At 50.5% G+C, this 17,031-nt stretch overlaps 1 protein-coding gene across 7 annotated transcripts in view; it reads right to left on the reverse strand.

Annotated features, from left to right (window-relative positions):
- The window catches only part of GRIK4 (glutamate ionotropic receptor kainate type subunit 4), a 424,832-nt gene that overhangs the window by 24,002 nt on the left and 383,799 nt on the right, over window positions 1-17,031 (reverse strand). For all 7 annotated transcript variants that reach the window (XM_064577326.1, XM_064577324.1, XM_064577328.1 and 4 more), the window contains 3 exons: window positions 8,011-8,120; window positions 4,408-4,581; window positions 482-647 (listed from right to left, as the gene is read on the reverse strand). In XM_064577326.1, coding sequence (XP_064433396.1) covers window positions 482-647; window positions 4,408-4,581; window positions 8,011-8,120 — 450 coding nt within the window. The remainder of the gene's footprint in view (window positions 1-481; window positions 648-4,407; window positions 4,582-8,010; window positions 8,121-17,031) is intronic.

Here is a 17,031-nt window from a genome sequence, read left to right on the forward strand (position 1 = left end):
AGCTGTTTTCTGTGGACCCTAAACCAACTTATCAATCCCAGATCCAGCCCCGGTCTCTATTTTTACAAACAATAAGAAGACTGAGAGCATTCGGCCGGCGGGGGGGGGGGGGGGGGGGGGGGGGGGGGGGTTGCTGCGGGGAGAGGGGAGGTGTGTGTGTCTATCCACACCTGTGGTTCTGCATGATGCCTTCAGTCGTTGTGGTGCCAACAGGCACTGAGGCTTGTATGGAAAACAGAAAACTGAAGGCCTTGGACTTGTTTCATGTGAAAATGCACGTCTTGGGTAGTAGGTTGGTTAGATACCTATTAACTCCAGGGTACTTTGTAGAGCAGGGGATAAATGAGCCCCAAGTGAACCTCCAAGCTAGATGTTCAAAAGAGATAATGGGATGAAGATTGATGTTTTTATCTTTAGAGGACAAACATCTCAACTTTATTCTGCCCAATTCCCCATGTTGGTGAGCAGCCCAATGGTTTACTTGGAAGAAGGTCATGCTGGAGCCTCCGTGAATTGTGCCATACTCAATGGCGGTCTGGTCAGCCAGGTCATCCACTGACTCAATGGGCACATCCATGCGCTGCACAGTCAAGAAGGCTGCCAGGTTGGCCGTGTAGGATGAGATGATGATCAGCGTGAATGCCCACCTAGGTAGGAAAAGACCAGGAAATCATCATTGCCGCGGTACCCCCAGGAGTTTTAGCCCCTATCCCCAGTCCTGCAGCGACACAGGAGAGACCAGGTATCCCTCTTAGGAAGGAGCTCCCAGCTCCATGGGGGAAGAGAGAGGAGGCAGGGCATATGATGTCAACAGAAATAAACAGAGTGTGTGAGGCTTGCTTGAAAGAAGACCATTAATTTTTTTTCTCATTTCTTAAAAGAGGTGATTATTGGGTTGCTATTCAAAAGAGGTATGCCCATGCACATGAGACCATCTCGGAGACCATAAGGAATGAGCTAGTGAATGAGATAAGGGTGACAGCTCTGAGGGCTCTGTTTAGAGCTGGGGCTGGGTGGCTGCCCCTGTCTTCTCATGATGCTGCCAACCATCAGATGTGCATCGTCATGTACTGAGCACCTGCCATGAACCACACACACCATCTCACGTACTCCCTACAACTAAGGGAGGTAAAATTCTTATCCCAATTTTGCTGACGAGGAAATGGAGGCTCAGAGAAGCAAAGGAACTTGCCAAGTAACACACAGATAAATCCATATTTTAAATCCAGTTTTACCAACAAGAAACTCTTTAAGATTAACTGGTGACAAGCACCTTTGAACTGCTGAGAAGTTGGAATTAGAAACTACTCTTGTGGGCACCTGGGTGGCTCAGTCTGTTAAGCATCTGCCTTCGGCTCAGGTCATGATCTCAGGGTCCTGGGATCCAGTTCTGCACTAGGCTCCCTGCTCAGTGGGGAGCCTGCTTCTCCCTCTGCCCCTCCCCCCTGCTCATGCGTGCATTCTCTCTCTCTCTCTCCCTCAAATAAATAAATAAAATCTAAAAAAAGCAAAAAAAAAAAAAAAAAGAAACTACTCTTGCAATGGGCAAGCTATTTCAAAATAGGAGAGTATTTTATTGGGTGGTGCGAACTCATTTAAAATGAGAATAATTTTGCAACTCAGGGAGTATCCATGCTTAAAGCCATTACAACTAGTTTGTTCACTTAAGTAGGTTAAATAATCCTTCTACCATCTGGTCAGCAGTGTGGATCTGTATCCCAGTCCATTTGTTTATAGGGGTTCAAAGACATATCCAAGCATAATTGAGGTTGGATAATCACAAATTCTGAATCAGTGGTGTCTGAATTAATGAGGCATTCCGCATTATGAAGACATTGTCAACTAAAGCATAGCATTCGCCACAAGATTCAGAGGCCGGCAGCTTCCAGGGGATTTTTCAGAGCAGGAAGTCCCATTGTCTCCTTTACCACTGTGTCCAAGGACTCCGGTGGGCTGCCTCCCAGGTGGGAAGTGACAGGGCCATCTACCAACTCAATGGGTACCTCCATATGCCAGACCACCAGGGAGGTGACCTGGTTTTACTTCTGGCCTTGTTGCACTCCACCTGTGAGACCTTGGGGGAAAAGCCACATACCTCCTCCGAGCTCGTCTGCTCGGGGATCATAATGTCTGCTCTGCCTGTCTTCAGAGAATTGTGAGATCAAATGAGATAGTATGTCACTGGTGACTAATACTCTGTAAAGGACCAGATGAATGTGAGATATAGAGAAATGGAGAGATAGACCCTCCCACTGAATATGGGATGAAAAGCATCTGGCCACCTTCCCTATTTGGGACCTGTAAGTGCCAGGTGTCCTTCCGTCCTTAAGACCTGCTTTCCCTGCTCCTGCTTCAGCTCATACACTCTGCTGGAAGTTCTTTCTCGTGACCATCCAGTAGGGGCCAGGGAGGCAAGGTGAGCCATCTCCACGCTGAGGCCAGGATTCTAAAGCGGCTTAGCTACCCTGGCTAGTGCCGTGGGTTCACGAGCCCTGGGTGTGGAGGCCCGGCCTCTGTCCCACCCTGGGTGGCCGTGTGGTGCTTTCTACCACTGGTCACAAAGGAACGGCTCAGAGAGCCAAGTAGCTCAGGGCAAGCCTATCGTCTCTGCTGAGAAAGCGAATCACACCCTCTTTCCCGAGGGGTCAGTGGAGCCCTGCTCCAGTCTGAAAGGCTGCCATTCATGTTGGCAACATGGCATTTTCCGTCATTTGCTCTGGGAGAGGAATCTAAGGCAGGCCGCCATGGCCCTCTCTTCGGATCTCCCACTCCTTCAGGGAGCTGACCAAACGGAGGCTTTGATTTGATAATGGAGAACTCCGAGAGGCAGAGGGGCTCCCTAACAACTCAAGGGCCCCCCTCCCACACACATAAGGGAGCCCCCCCAGGACAGCTATTTAAAGTACTGCTGAGCCAGTGGGCCAAGGCGGAGCAGCCTGCAGGACAGGTGGCCCTCCCTGGCTCTCAGGCAGACATTCCTGTGGAGGAGGGAATTCCTGGGGGTTGGGGAGCTGACAGGTGGATGAAACAGACAATGGGGCCCTCCATGCAATGCATAGAAACACCACCCTCTGGAAGGAAAATCCCCAGGTAGAAAGAGATCAGAGTCTGTGGCCGACTTCTGCTCGTCTGTATGGCTTCTGTCCAGATCTCCAGGATTTTGAGGGAACTCTGTGATTTTCCCTGCCAAGACCGTCCCTTTTTCTGAGGAACATTAAAACCCAGTCCTTCCCATTGATCTACGTGGTAATTTCTGGGCACTATCTGGTAATGGGTGAGCACCTCGCCCAGAAGTCTTAAATCCTACTGTATTTATCATTTATCAGAGAAAACAAAAACCCCAGCTGGGTAGGGGGTCACTGTCCCAGCTGCATTTTTACCTTCCCATCAGTCCCAGTCCAGTGTCCCTCTGGTAACTGTCCAGACACTGGTGCCCAAGGTGGAAACACCACTTCTCCTTTCTCCTTTGGCTTACACAGGCTGAGAAGAGGGGAGAGAACCAAGGCTGTAAGTCCTAAAGGCTGGGACAGCCAAACCCACAGTGGGTTTTTAAGCGAGGCTGGGGAGCTGGGATTCTGCAAGCTTCGCCTCTGCTACATCCATATACAACACGTGTATGTGTGTGTGGGTTTCATTTCTCCCCATAATGGTCTAACGGCAATGATGAGTCCACATATTTATGTAGCACTTTCGAGTTTTCAGATTGCTTTCCCACACATCGAATCGTTCAACCGTATTCTTTTTGCCCTGGGTGAGCCAAGAGGAGAAGGGAGCTGCAGCCGGAGGCTGGCTGACTGCCCATGTGGACGGCTCCGGAGCTCCTGTCCAACTCTGGGCCACAAGAGTCTGCCTTTGCCCACACCTGCTGAGCTGGACAGGTTCGGCAAGGCCCCAGAGCCAGGCCCAGAGGGACAGAGTTCAAGAAAGCTGGCAGAGGGGACCAGATGTGACTGCAGCTGGGTTTCCATTCTTCCAGCAGGCACTTCCTGCGGAACACTCCGATTTGCATAAATCTGCATAGGCCTTGACAGACCCAGCCGCTCAACCTCAGGTCATTTTCAGGTCAGGAAGTTATAATGGCTTCGTTGTGTGCCTGCAAGGCTGTTTTCTGCATCCCCTTCCTGCCCTGGCTCCCTCCCCTCTGTCTCCAGACCTCCGAGGCAGAGGGAAAGGGGAAGAGGAAAAGATGGTACAAAGTGTGCCCAAGCCAGGGCTCCCAAGACAGTGCTCCCAAGCCTTGTGGAGCTGGCGGAATGCAGCCCAGTTCCCTGCTAGTCCGTTTTGGAAGGGAGACTTCTCTGTGAGCTTCCTGCCTACCCACAGCTAGAGCAGGGCTTACCTGAGGACCCCCTTGGGGTCCCTCCCCACCCGCACTGGGCCTGGCCCCTCCTCTGCCCCGGATCTTACCAGACGCCACTGACACAGCGGGTGGATAAGGCTCGGGGAGCGATGGTGGAGCCCTGCTGCATGAAGCCCCCAACGGGAAACCAGAGGCTGTTGCCGAGGGAGTACTGATTCACCAGGAGGTTGCACTGGCCCTGGGCACATGGGTGGGGGCTGTACCACTCGTAGGGGGTCAACCTGTGGGAGAAAAGGAGCACAGACCAGTGCCAGGGAGGGTGGGTGTGACGGAACGTGCTGGGGACAGTGGGAGGGGCTCTCCTTTCTGGCCTCACCTCTGTACTTCAGTCCCTGGCCTGTGGCTTTGGCTGGACCGGGATCTTCCCAACCAAAAACCGAGGGGCTTGGACTACGTTGGCTGTGTTTGTACTGCTTTTCTTTGATTAAAAAAACATTTTTATTTCTTTTAAATAAACCATGATGTGGAACTCCAAACACAAAACAGATAAAAGTGCAGGGCCCTGACTAGAAGAAGCTGGGCGTGGCAGGAGGGGATGGCTGGGAAGTGGCGTGTTCTGCCACCCCCAGCCCCCTAAACTGGTCACGGAGGGACCCGAGGGCCCCACAGAGCCAGTGTGAAAACCGTCAGCCTAGAACAGTGGTTCTCAGACGAGAGCCTACATCAGAATCACCAAGAAGGTTTGTTAAAACATAGACTGATGGGCTCAACGCCTGAAGATTCCGATTCAGGGATTCTGGGTGCTGACTAAGAATCTGTAGGCTCTTGGGTCACGTTGACACCCCTGGTCCACACTGAGCAACCCTGACCTAGACAGTCCCTCGGGCTGTGGGTCTCAGCCCTGTTCTGTGTCAGACTCACCTGGGAGCTTTCACAGAAACACCGATGACGAGATGCCACTCCCAGAGGTTCTGATTTCATCTGTCCAGCTGGGGCCTGGGCAACCGTGCTTTCATAAGGCTCCGCGGGTGAGTGTGATGGGCACCCAGGATCGAGAAGGGCTGCTCTAAGCTCCCTGCCCCTCCCTCCCGCCACCCTCTCCGATGTCCAGAAGGCCCTTTCTTCCTGCCCACCAGACACACGCCTTCCATCCTCGGATCCGTGGCCCCGGCCCGTCTCCCACGCAAAGCCTCCCGGCTCTGCCGAGACGGATGCATATGGGTGTGTGCCGAGCAGGGCAGGCACTGTGCGCTCACGGGCTCCCCGGGTGCTGTTCTCATCACCGGCCTTCCCGTCCCTCCCCTCGGCCTAGCCTGCTTGTTGTTCTGCCATGCCTCACCCACATGGCCACCGCCCCTCTAGATCCTGAATAGGACGCCAGTGTGTCATCGTTGGCCCGTGTCCCGAGATGTGCTCCTTCTCCCCGTGGCCTACGGAGCTGGCTTGTCCTCAGTGGTTTCCATGCCCACAGGCTATTGGAAGTGGGCTTCAGAGATACACATTCCCTGTGAGTAGAGGTGCTGAGAGGATCGGAGCTGGGAATTCACATTTTTAAAGACTCCCTGTGTGACTCTGACATCAGCCGGCTTGGGAATGGCTGCCTTAGATTAGTGGTTTCCAAATAGCTTTCCCCCTCCAAAATCTCACCCAGAAGTACAATACGTCAAGAGATAAAAGTGGAGCTGGTCTGCATGAAGAGGAGTTGAGGCCTCAGAGCCCAGCCTCTTCGCCAGCCCTCCAAAGTCTCTGGCACCTCCCAGGAGCCTTCATGCCCCATGCAACCCTGTTTGAAAACTAGTACCTACCTAAGGTAGGTAAATTAGCCTAGGTTCATGCATTATATATATATATATGAGATATAACATAGATATAGATATATATGGGGGTATTTTTTTTGATAATCCTTTTGTTAATGCTGGATCCTGGGGGCAGTTTGCGTGTGCATGTGTGTGCATGTGTGTGTGCAGGGTAGGGAAGAGGGGCTGTTTAAGCCCCCGGGGCTGGTTGAAAAGCCTCAGGCTGTGGCAGGCCTGGTAAAGCAGGCTTGTGTGTCTGTGTATCTAGTAACGAAGCCCTCCGACCACTTCCAGGGCCCCCGAGGTCCCCTGAGAGCTGGGCTAGCTGCACACGGGGGCCCAGTCAAAGGGCGCCAGAGTGCATTCCAGAGCCCGGAGCCAGGGCTCAGCACACAGCTTCCCGAGTGCAGCCGCAGACAGCATGGTGAAGTGGAGAGGGGACGAGTCATCCAGCACGCCAGCCTCCTGCCACGTCTCGCCCATTGTCACTGACAACAGATACTTGACCGTGGCAATACCTCCAGGCCCGAGGGGGGTAGGTGGCACCCGAGAGAAACACATAGCAGCCTTTTGAAGACCATCAGCTTGTAAGCCAGGCCTTCGGCCGTTTGGCTGGATCTCATGGGCTCAGGCTGACTTTCCTGAACTTGGCTTTGATCTCTACTGGAAGAGGCATAGACCAGGTGAGACAATGCTCCCTGGGCAGGCTGGGAGCTGCCCTGGGGGTTGGGCACTCTGGGGTTCCCTGGGGTTCCGTGTTCTAACTCGAGGGAGCACATGTTCTCTTTGAACCGCTGAGCAGACATGCTCGGGGGGAAGACCTCGCCCCGCAGAGGTGGGACATACACTGGAATCATCTGGTCCTGCCACTGTGGCCCCGAGGCAAAGGAGACCACTACGAAGACAGCTGGAACAGTCTCCACTAGCATTCCTGAAGCTCATCCTGTGGTTCTCTGCTCCTGAGTAACAGCCCTTTCTGGTCCTCCGTTATGGTCAGCTGAGCACTGAGCAGAGAGCGGGGATTCCGAATGAGTGAGCCCTGAGCCACTGGGCTTGTTCTGCTTCTGGGTAGTAAGCTGGCTCTCCCGAAGCCCAGGCTGATCCAATGGCCCAGCCTCGGAGAGCAACAACCCTCTCTGTCCACATTCATGGGAGGCCTCAGCCATGGGACGCCCTCAGGTTCTTCTGTAGGCCCAGGGACAGTTTCTGTTTCCAGGGGAAGCGGAGGGCCTAACTGTCCCCAAGCCCTGATCTGGACCAGTTGTCGCAACTCAACACTACTTGCAGATGCCTCTCTCCATCCCGCCCTCCTGTCGTATGCCATCCTCCACAGCTCTCATTCAACAAGGCAGCTGTATTTTCACTGGCAGATCTGGGCTGGGGAAGGGCCAGGCCCTCTTCAGAGGAAACCTTCTCCCTCGCCCATGCCCTGAGGCCTCCGGTCCCCCCACTCTGGTTCTTGTCATTCAGCACTCTGTGGCAGATCCTGGCAAGGTCTGACGCCAGGGCAGCCAAACGCATAGTGCTTAATCAGAGTAATCTTCCTGTCACCTTCCCCCCCCCCCCCATCCTCTATCTCCCAAGGCCCCCACACAAACAGGGGGCCTAGAGCTGGGGGAATGGGAGGGGGGAGACGCAAGAGTACAGGAGACAATTCAGACAAGCTGGCTTGTCTGCACTCTGCAAGCTAAGGAAGGTGTGCATAGGTGGGGGGATGGGTAGTGCCAGGTGGACAGCAGGTCAGAGAGCAGATCAGGTCCCAAGTCCCTCTCCCACCCCTCCAGCGTGGCTCTAAGGTCTTCTGACCCCGCCCCTCCCACTCGCCGCCCCTCCCACTCGCCGCCCCTCCCATGCAGTGCTCAGAGGTGGACGCCAGGTGGCGGTGCGAGGACAGGCAAGGGGCAAGGAGCTTACCGAGCCACTAGGAAGAGGACGCAGCTGACGGCCAGATAGGCTAGAAGCATGAAGAGCCAGACTCCTGGAGAAAATGGGTCCAGGAAGGAGAAATAGCCAGGTTTGCGTCCCTGGAAATGAAGACAAAACCAGATTCACTGTACCTGGTCGGTCAGGATGGCCCCTGGGCAGGGTGGGGCAGGCCAGAGTAGGTGTGGGGGGTGCAGGTCTGGCCCCAGACGGCCCTGCCCTCTGGGGTTCTGGGTGACTGGTTTAAATGGCACTGGGGCCCAAGGTGTAGAGGGGCCACTCCAACACCTAGCCAGCCCTGATCTCAGCAGACCAAACAAAGGGACAGCTGGGGCCACGTCACTTCCTAGGTTGATGGAGGCTTTGTGCTGGGCAAAGGGAACAGGTCTCAGCGTCCCTCATGTACTGCCCTGTGTCCCTCCCCCCCCCACTTCCCGGGGATGGCATGGTGGGCTCAGAGACACCTTAGAGCCCCTGGTGTCCGCAGTGCTGGAGTTCGACAGCACCCCTCTTTGACACTCCTGTCTTTCTCATGAGGATGCTAATGTAACAGGCACCTTGGTTTTTTGTTTGCAGGGTGATCTGACGCACAGTGAGATTTCTCACGTTAACCTCAAAACGGTGCCGTGAGGCAGGTTATTATTTTCATTTTACTAGTGAAGAAACCAAAAGCCCAGGGCAGTTGAGAGATGTGGGTCCAAGGTCGCAGAGCTAGTAAGTGGGAGAGCTGGGACTCAAATGCACGTCTTCTGATACCAAGCTCAGGGCTCAGGTACCATCATGCTGTGGGGAGACATGGTCTGTCCCCAGCCCAGGGGTGTGCCTGGCCAGAGTCACGGGAGCCAAAGGATGGGGCCAGGAATAGAAACCGAGGCACCAAGCCCCCAGACGTTTTCTGGAGGAAAGTGAAACGGAATGAGCAGAATGGAGTTCATTGATCCCCTCTGTCTGTCGCTGTGTGGTCTTGAGCAAGTGCACGCCCTTCTTTGGCCTTGGCTGGAGCCCCTTTAGATCAAAGGGACCACACCGCTGTCTTACCACAGACAGCTCTCATACCACCTGCCTGTTTACCCTGCCGTGTTCGCCCATTCTATATTCGTTACTATCATGGATTGCGAGATTTCATATAAAAATCCAGATTTCTGGCTTCTTTCACAAAACGGGGTGGTCTGGAAACTCTGGGCCTAAATCGCCAATGGCCTGGAGCTCAGTGGTGGTCGCCCCCTCTACATGCAGCCTGCTCTCTCCAACTCCTCCTTCCCTCTGTCCTTCCATACCCCACAGCTCCTCGGGGCAAATGGACATGGGTTCTAGTGCCCTGTCGCTCATGACTATTTCACTCCATGTCTCCTAATTGAGAGATACCCAGGGGGGAAAAGAAAAATCTTTCATTGTTGCTTTCTGAATCTGAAACCCCATTAGATGCTCAATGTCAGAAATCTATACCTGATTATATCACAACGAGTGAACTGAGGAAAATGACAGCACTATTTAAAGCTGCCGGATTTGGTTATGGGTGATAAGGAATGATGCACAGTCGTGGGAAAAATTCCTGGAGACTCGAGTTAGAAAACATAGAGCATCACACAAACAAGATCAAGACATAAACATAGCTCCGCTGGAAACATATCAGTCACGTTGGCAAGAGAACATCTGATTCTACTTGTGATTGACTGACGCCAACCAAAAGAGCAAGGAGTGGGCAGTTATTTGAGAGTTGGGTCTGGGCTTATACTGCCTTGGTTTGGGCTGAGCCCAGGCTGTTTATACAATGGCAAAGAGAAGTATGTTATTTGCAGGCCCCGAACTCCTACTATTTTTTTCTATGCGGATGCTTTGGTTGCTTCTTTCCCCCAAAGACATCTGAGTTACTGGTGCTTGGGGGCAAATCAGGTGTGATATGCCACAGTCATTTCCTCCAAATAACAGATTCTCCTTAACCCAGAGGATATATGATGGCAATACTTCCAAAGAACTCAAAACGTTTCACTATGTTCTCTTGATTTCAATACCCAGTTCTCTATATTGACAGATGGAAGAATGGAGACCCAGGGAGGTTAAGTGCCTTGCTCAAATCACTGGTGATTGCTTCAGTTTCTCTGGTGCTCGTTCATCACGCCACGCCACAGATATGAAGGACCCCTCCTTCATTCAAATGGCCGCTGTACCGCACCTTCCTCTCCTTTTTATCTTTGCAACTTGCTCCCGTAAACCTCCTAATTAATCTCATGCCTTCTCCCCAATGCACCCAGAATCCCATCCTACCTTATCTCAACCCCTTAAAGTCCTCTTCAACATTATTTATTTATACCCATCATCATTTATTTTCACTCTGTTGTATTTATAGGCATTTGTATTGATTTATACATGTCCTGTGGGCTGCAAGTTGGGCCAGTTCCTTCTGGTGACTACAACCACTTTGAAGGTAGATAATTGGTTATATATAGTCTATGCCCCAAATGTCCAGGACAGGCCAAGCCCTGCAGATGGAGCTGAAAATTAGACAGCACCAAAATTTAACTAGTTCCTTGACTTTTTTTAAAGAAAGATTTATTTATTTGAGAGAGAGAGAGCATGCAAGCGAGTGGTGGGGAGGGGCAGAGGGAGAAAGAGAGAGAATCTCAAGTAGACTCTGCGCTGAGTGCGGAGCCCGACGCAGGGCTGGATCTCACCACCCTGAGATTATGACCGGAGCTAAAACCAAGAGATAGGCGTTTAACTGACTGAGTCACCCAGGCGGCCATAGTTCCTTGACTTTTGTACTGTGTTTCAGGCTGACCATGCCAGAGCCAGCATTCTCAATGCTGTCTGATGGTGGGAGAGACCCAAGGGGCTGGTCACCAACTGATCACCATCCCAGCGTGGGGAGACCCTTTGAATGTTAGCATAGAGCTGCAAAGTGGTACTAAATGCCCCTTGCATGTCGAAAATTCCTCTTGTCCTTAAAGATAATCTGTTGACTCACAGATACTTTATTCTATGTGTACTGGAAGAAATGACATTATAGTGAGAATGCAGTTGCTTTCCCAGAGTCGGGAGCCAGATGTATAAAGACCCCAGAGCCAGGTAATGCAGGACAGGCAGTAAGTTAAAACACAGACTCTGGAGCTAGCCTGCCCAGGACTGAATCCTGGCTTTATCATTTACAACTGTATGACCCAGAACAAGTACTTAACTTCTCTGGGCCTCCATTTCCTCTTTTGTAACATGGGGGGTAACAATAAAACCTACCTCAGGGGGGTGTTTTGAGAGCTGGATGAGTTAACACATAGTAATAGCCATGTGTGGTGGCTTCCCCTCTGTCTAATGGTAGCCATGAATGCGTGGGGAGGGAGGAGGGGAAATGTGACAAAGGACAGAACTTCCTTTTATATTGATTCTCCCTCAACGGACCAGAAATACCTTTTTCTGTCCTACAGTGACAGATGCGAATGATGCTTGGGGAGAGAATGCCATGTGGCCACAGTCACATTCCAAAACTCCTAGAGTTTCTATGGGTTATACTCCACAAGTCATGAGGGCTCCCCAGGGCTCTCCAGGGAAGCCATGAGGGCAATACCAGGCGCTATTCTGGAAGGATGGTTCTTAGAAGCCAATGATTCCAACCTCAGTTCCGCCTCAGCCTTCCCAACCAAGTCACAGATGGAGTGGGTCAGATGTGTGGCGGGTTCTCCCGTGTCCGCGGAAGGGCTGTGCATCCCGGTCCCCCTTTCCTTCGTGGTGACACCACACAAACTGGTGGTACCGACTCTCTTCCTTCCCTGCACCCCCTCCCCTCTCCCTCAGAGCCAAGGACAAAGGCTCCTCCTGTCCTCCAGGTGGTCTTTACAACTAAATGGCAATGTATTCAGAGGTCTCCTTCGATTCTCAGCAGCGGTCGACAATCAATAAAATACTCTTTAGGGCTGAAGAGATAAAAGGAGGCAGTGCCCGTGTCTCCTTCTGGAAGAGGCAGAAGATTTCCTCCTATCCCGCCCCAGAAACCCACGGGTAGCTTTCCTCTGGGTGTCTGCAACTGACTGTCTTGATAGTTGGGTTTAGCATGCACTTCCCACCTCTGAAGCCAAGAGGGAAAAAGAAGCAAGCACTTAATTCCTCCTCACATAAAACACCCACATGAGTTTGTTGCCTATGTAACCCACACGCTAGCATATCTATTTTCACTCTGCTGGTTGGAAATCTAGTATGAGGAGATCTAAATTCTAATCCTGGCACTGACTTTGGCCTGCTGTGTGATTCCAGGGAGGCCACTCAACTTCTCTGGGTGCCGTTGTCTTCTTCCAGAAAATGGGCCCCAGTCATCAACATGAAGGGGGAATGTGAGAATTACTACAGTAATGTTGATAGAACACCTGGAGCTTCTTGAGATAGGAGCGTCCAATACATAGCCAATATTAAAGTGATGATACACCCAGGAAACCATATTTCCATGTTATGGGCTATCATGTTACTTAGCCTTAAGGAATAGAACTCTGCATTTTCTGTTTCCTTATAGCAGAGTATTAAGCAGTATTAGAAATGATTTACTGGTTTACTTGGCATTGTTCTCCATTTTCTTAGACAAGTCTTTCTGAAATGAAACAGACCTTCTTGAAAAAAACGGGTCATATATCCAGCGAAAATGTGGGGCATTAATTTAATTTTGGCATTTATGTCTCTCTTACTTTTTAATCACTGTCTACCTTTTTTTTTTTTTTTTTACTTTTCTTGACAGAGAAGACTCTAGTTAAGAGTTAAGAAGAGAAAAAGAACAGAGTATAAAACTTTCCCATTTGTTAATCAAAGGTGGAGTAGGACGTTGTAGGGGGAAAATAACAAAGTCACATTTTCGAGGGGGTCTTAGATGCTCTGGCTGGGTGGAGACACTATGGGATAGACAGTATCCTCAGATTAGAAAGGATCTAGAATGTTCCCCTGACACATGGCCTTGACATGGAGAAATGCACCTAACTGTACCATAAAGATGGGTAGTTGGAAGTGTATGGGCTTGGGGACCAGAAACTTGGGTTCAATGCCTCCCCCAACCATTGTGCTCTCTCTTCTTTCCACGGCACCACTAGCCACCACGGCCTTAGCATCCTTCCGTGTAAAATGGAAATCACACTACCTGCCCCTGGGGGTTGCCCTATTAAAGCAGAGACTCTATGCGAAAGTGCTTCATAAATAAAGAGACGCCAGACAGATGTTAGTCAACACACAAGTATCCTGGACGTATACTGAACCTCCTTGAATATGTCAACACTGAACTTTTTAAATGTAATTACCCATTTGGGGGCTATATGTGCCAAGTGTCAAATCTCAGGTCTGGCACACTCGGATGATGCCTTTCTACAACAGTCAGTGTGTGCTTGAGGAATACAAACTTACTTTAATATTAATCGGAGCAAAACATCATTAAGCAAATTGCTGCTGCAGGAAAAAAAAAAAAAGAGAGAGTGAAACGACACGATACACTCTAATGTTCAATATGAATGCTTTCATTTTCCTGTGCTCTTCTCTCCTCCATTCACACAGATATTGGAGTGCTCACAGCATGCATCAGTATCATAAAACCCCAGAGTACAGATGCCTCTGGGTTTCTACTGCTCCAGTATATACAGAACTTCTCGGTACGAATGAATGAGCTGATGTGCCACAGAAATCAAGAGAGTCTTGAACTTCAGATGTCCTGTTATTTCATTCCTATCCTTGGAATACCAGGGGTACTCAGATTTATTCAGTACCCAGGCTCTAAAGGCTGGACTCCGTATGTATGTTCTGGAAGCTCATCTAGCCCCGGCCAGGGATTGCGATGCTTTCTCAGGTGGGTGCTAGGCTGTGTGTGGGATATACAGGCATTGGTGGGGAGAGAGCAGTGAGTCCCGGGGGGAGCCGTGCAGGCCTGGAGCAGAAGCTGTGCCTGGGTTGCCGGAAACATCTGCCTCCTATCTCCTCTTGTTCTCCAGACCACTGGAGTCAAGGCCAGAAAGGAAAATAAGAAATCTAGTTACGTCATTCATCCTGTTCCTTCCCTCCTGCATTTCTTCTTTCTATAATTATGAGGCCAATACAGCCTGTTTAGGATGATCACGTTTCTATACCAAAAACCATATCAGAAAAGCTCCTGGCCTGACAAAAGGGTACCTTCTCCTCAATGTATGTTCCACTAGGATCCACTTAGGGAGAAAGAGATAAACAAAGAATAGTACAATGCAGGATGTACACACTGTACTGGAGGTGTGGACAGAGGGCAGCTGCTTGGGGAAAGAGACCATCAGCTCTATCTAGGGGAGTCACATTGAAGAGCAAGTGCCATTTGAGCTGGGTGTTGAAGGCTCGGGAGGAGTTTGTTCCATGGCCGAGAAACAAGAAGATGGGCACGGACCTAGATAGGAAGAGGCTGGGGTGATGGTGAAGCAGTGAGCGCTATGGGGTGGGGATGCCTGTCGCAGGAGCTGCAAATGGAACAGGAAAGATGGGCTTTATTCTCCATGCTCAGAAGGATGGACTTGGTCTTGTAAGTGATGGGCAGCCAGTGGATGATCTTACATAGGCGGCTGATATGATTCCATTTGCCAAAAAAAAAAGTAACAGTAAACTAAAAACTAACTCTTAGCAAGTCACATACATTTATGAAATATAAAAGCTAACGCTTTACTGTGCACAGGTCAGGCACCATTGTAAGTGCATTACTTATGCGCTTACATATCTTCATTCAGTCTGCATGACAACCCATTGTCACAGATGAGAAAACTGAGACACAGGGAACATGCAGCGAGTACATGGCCGCTCTGGCTCCAGAACTTTCTCCCGCTTCTTAGTGAATGCTGGCAATGACTGTGACCCTCTGATGGGGATACGGTGCTGGATGAGAAACACCCTGACCTTGAGGAGGATATAGGCCATCAGAATGGCAGCAGTTCAGGTCAGAGATAAGGAGAGCCTGAACCAAGGTGGATTCAGTGGGGGTGGAGAGCATGCTTGAGAACTATTGAGGAGGTGAGCAGACCGACTGAACGTGTGGGGTAAGAGAGGTGAAGGGCAACTCAGGGGAATGGGTGGAGATGTCATGATGTGAGATGGGGCAGGGGAAGAGGAGGAAGAATTCTACCGAATATGGTTTGTGAGACCATAGCTGAGGTTTCTGAGAGACAGTCAAGTGATGTCTAGTCATGCGTTAGAAATATGCTTCTAGAATTCAGGGGAGTGGCCAGGGTCAGATTTACAGATGTGGCAGTGGGTGATATTAGCCAGGCAAGAGAGCTGTTCAAGAGAGAAGGGAAATGCGCCAGGGACATTGATGGGGCAGACAGAGGGGGGTGGTCAACTGGAATGCTGGGGGGGTGGCCACCATCAGAGCGGTAGGAGGAACATCAAGAAGAAACAGTGACCTAGACCCCAGGAATGGAGGGAGTTCTAGAAAGTGGGAGGGATTCATAGTAACAAGTCAGAATTCTCAGCCAGCCTCTGAGTGGCAAGGAGTAGGTGGTCCAAAGAGCAAAACATTTTTCTGATTTTGGTCCTAGAGATGCCTGAGCAGACACATAGATTATACCCCAATGGTGAGAAGAGGAAAATACCACATCATTGACTCTTGGTGATCCCACGGTCATGAAAAACTAATCCTAGGTAATCTTAGATGGCTGGAAATCCACACATTATTTCTGATTGTCTCTAGACTTCAGACACGTACCTGCCACCCCTTACTACTTCTGAGGGTTTTGCAATATTTTTGAAAGAGGCATTTATACTTTGGGTTAATTATTTTAACCTTTGCACACAGGTTTCATCATCACCAGATGCTCACATTTTGGTAATAATCACTCATGACTCAGGTGACGTCAGATATAGAATTTGTTTGGTTCTGGCTGGGGTTGATATTCTGGACAGCGGTGTCCCCGTTGGTGAGGGTAGCCTAACGGTGGGTGTTCCCAGGTACTGAGTAGAAACACTAGGGAACAGGTGCCTTCACCCACATGGATTCTCATGGTCCATCGGGCTCTAGTATCCTTGGCATTAATCAAGAAATCAAGGCATACAGCCTGGCCATAGCAATATGGTTTGGAGAAAGGTCCTATGTCCCCACTTCTTTGGGATGCTGCCTTGAGGCTCAGTGACAGGAACGGGGTGAGGTGGGCTCAACACATGGTGCTAGCTGGAAAATCACCTAGGGACTACAGACAGGTGTAAGGATGACAAGAACACTGTCCTGAGACTTAGGACACCTGGCTTCCAGGCCCAGCCCTGTGTCAGTTCCAAGTGTGACTTTAGTTTCCTTACTGTCAAGTTGGAATTCTAATACCTTCCCCCTTCTCAAAGAGCAGTCCTAAGGACCAGATGAGAAAAGGTACACAAGAATGCTTTCCAGGACAAGTTACTCAAAGATCACGCAAATGAGGGGGGGCGCCTGGTGTCCCAGAGAGAACACATGCTCGAGGCACAGCATTCCTGGGTTTGAACTCTGCTCTTTCACCTACTTAGAAGAACAACAAAAGTGAACCGGTGTCCTGGGACTGCTGTAACAAAGTACCACTAACTGGGTGGCTTAAAACTACAGAAATGTATTGTCCCATAGTTTGGAAGCGAGGAGTTCGACACTGAGGTATCAGCAGGGCCATGCTGCCCCTGAAGCCTTTGGGGAAGATCCCTCCTTGTCATTTCTGGTGTTTAGCTTCTGGTGGTTGCTGGCAATCCTTGGCGTTTCTTGGCTTGTAGAGACATCATTCTACTCTGTCTCCAAATTCACATGGTCTTCTCCCACGTGTCCACATTTCCCTCTTTTTATAAAGACCCCCTCCTTGGATTAGGACCCGCCTGAATCCAGTGTGACCTCATCTTAACTTGATTATACCTGCAGACCCTACTTCCAAATTAGGTCATATTCACAGGTCCTGGGGCTTTTAGGACTTCAACAGGTCTTTTGAGGGGACACAATTCAACCCATAACAATAGTCCACATCCTCACAGGTGCCCGAAAGAGCATCTGGCACATGGAGGTGCTCAATGAATGGGGGCTTTCATCATCGTGAAAAA

Source organism: Mirounga angustirostris, unplaced genomic scaffold (assembly GCF_029215605.1).
Source record: "Mirounga angustirostris isolate CCGP_5_RB_7025 unplaced genomic scaffold, mMirAng1.0.hap1 SCAF_13, whole genome shotgun sequence".
Taxonomy (NCBI): Eukaryota; Metazoa; Chordata; class Mammalia; order Carnivora; family Phocidae; genus Mirounga; species Mirounga angustirostris.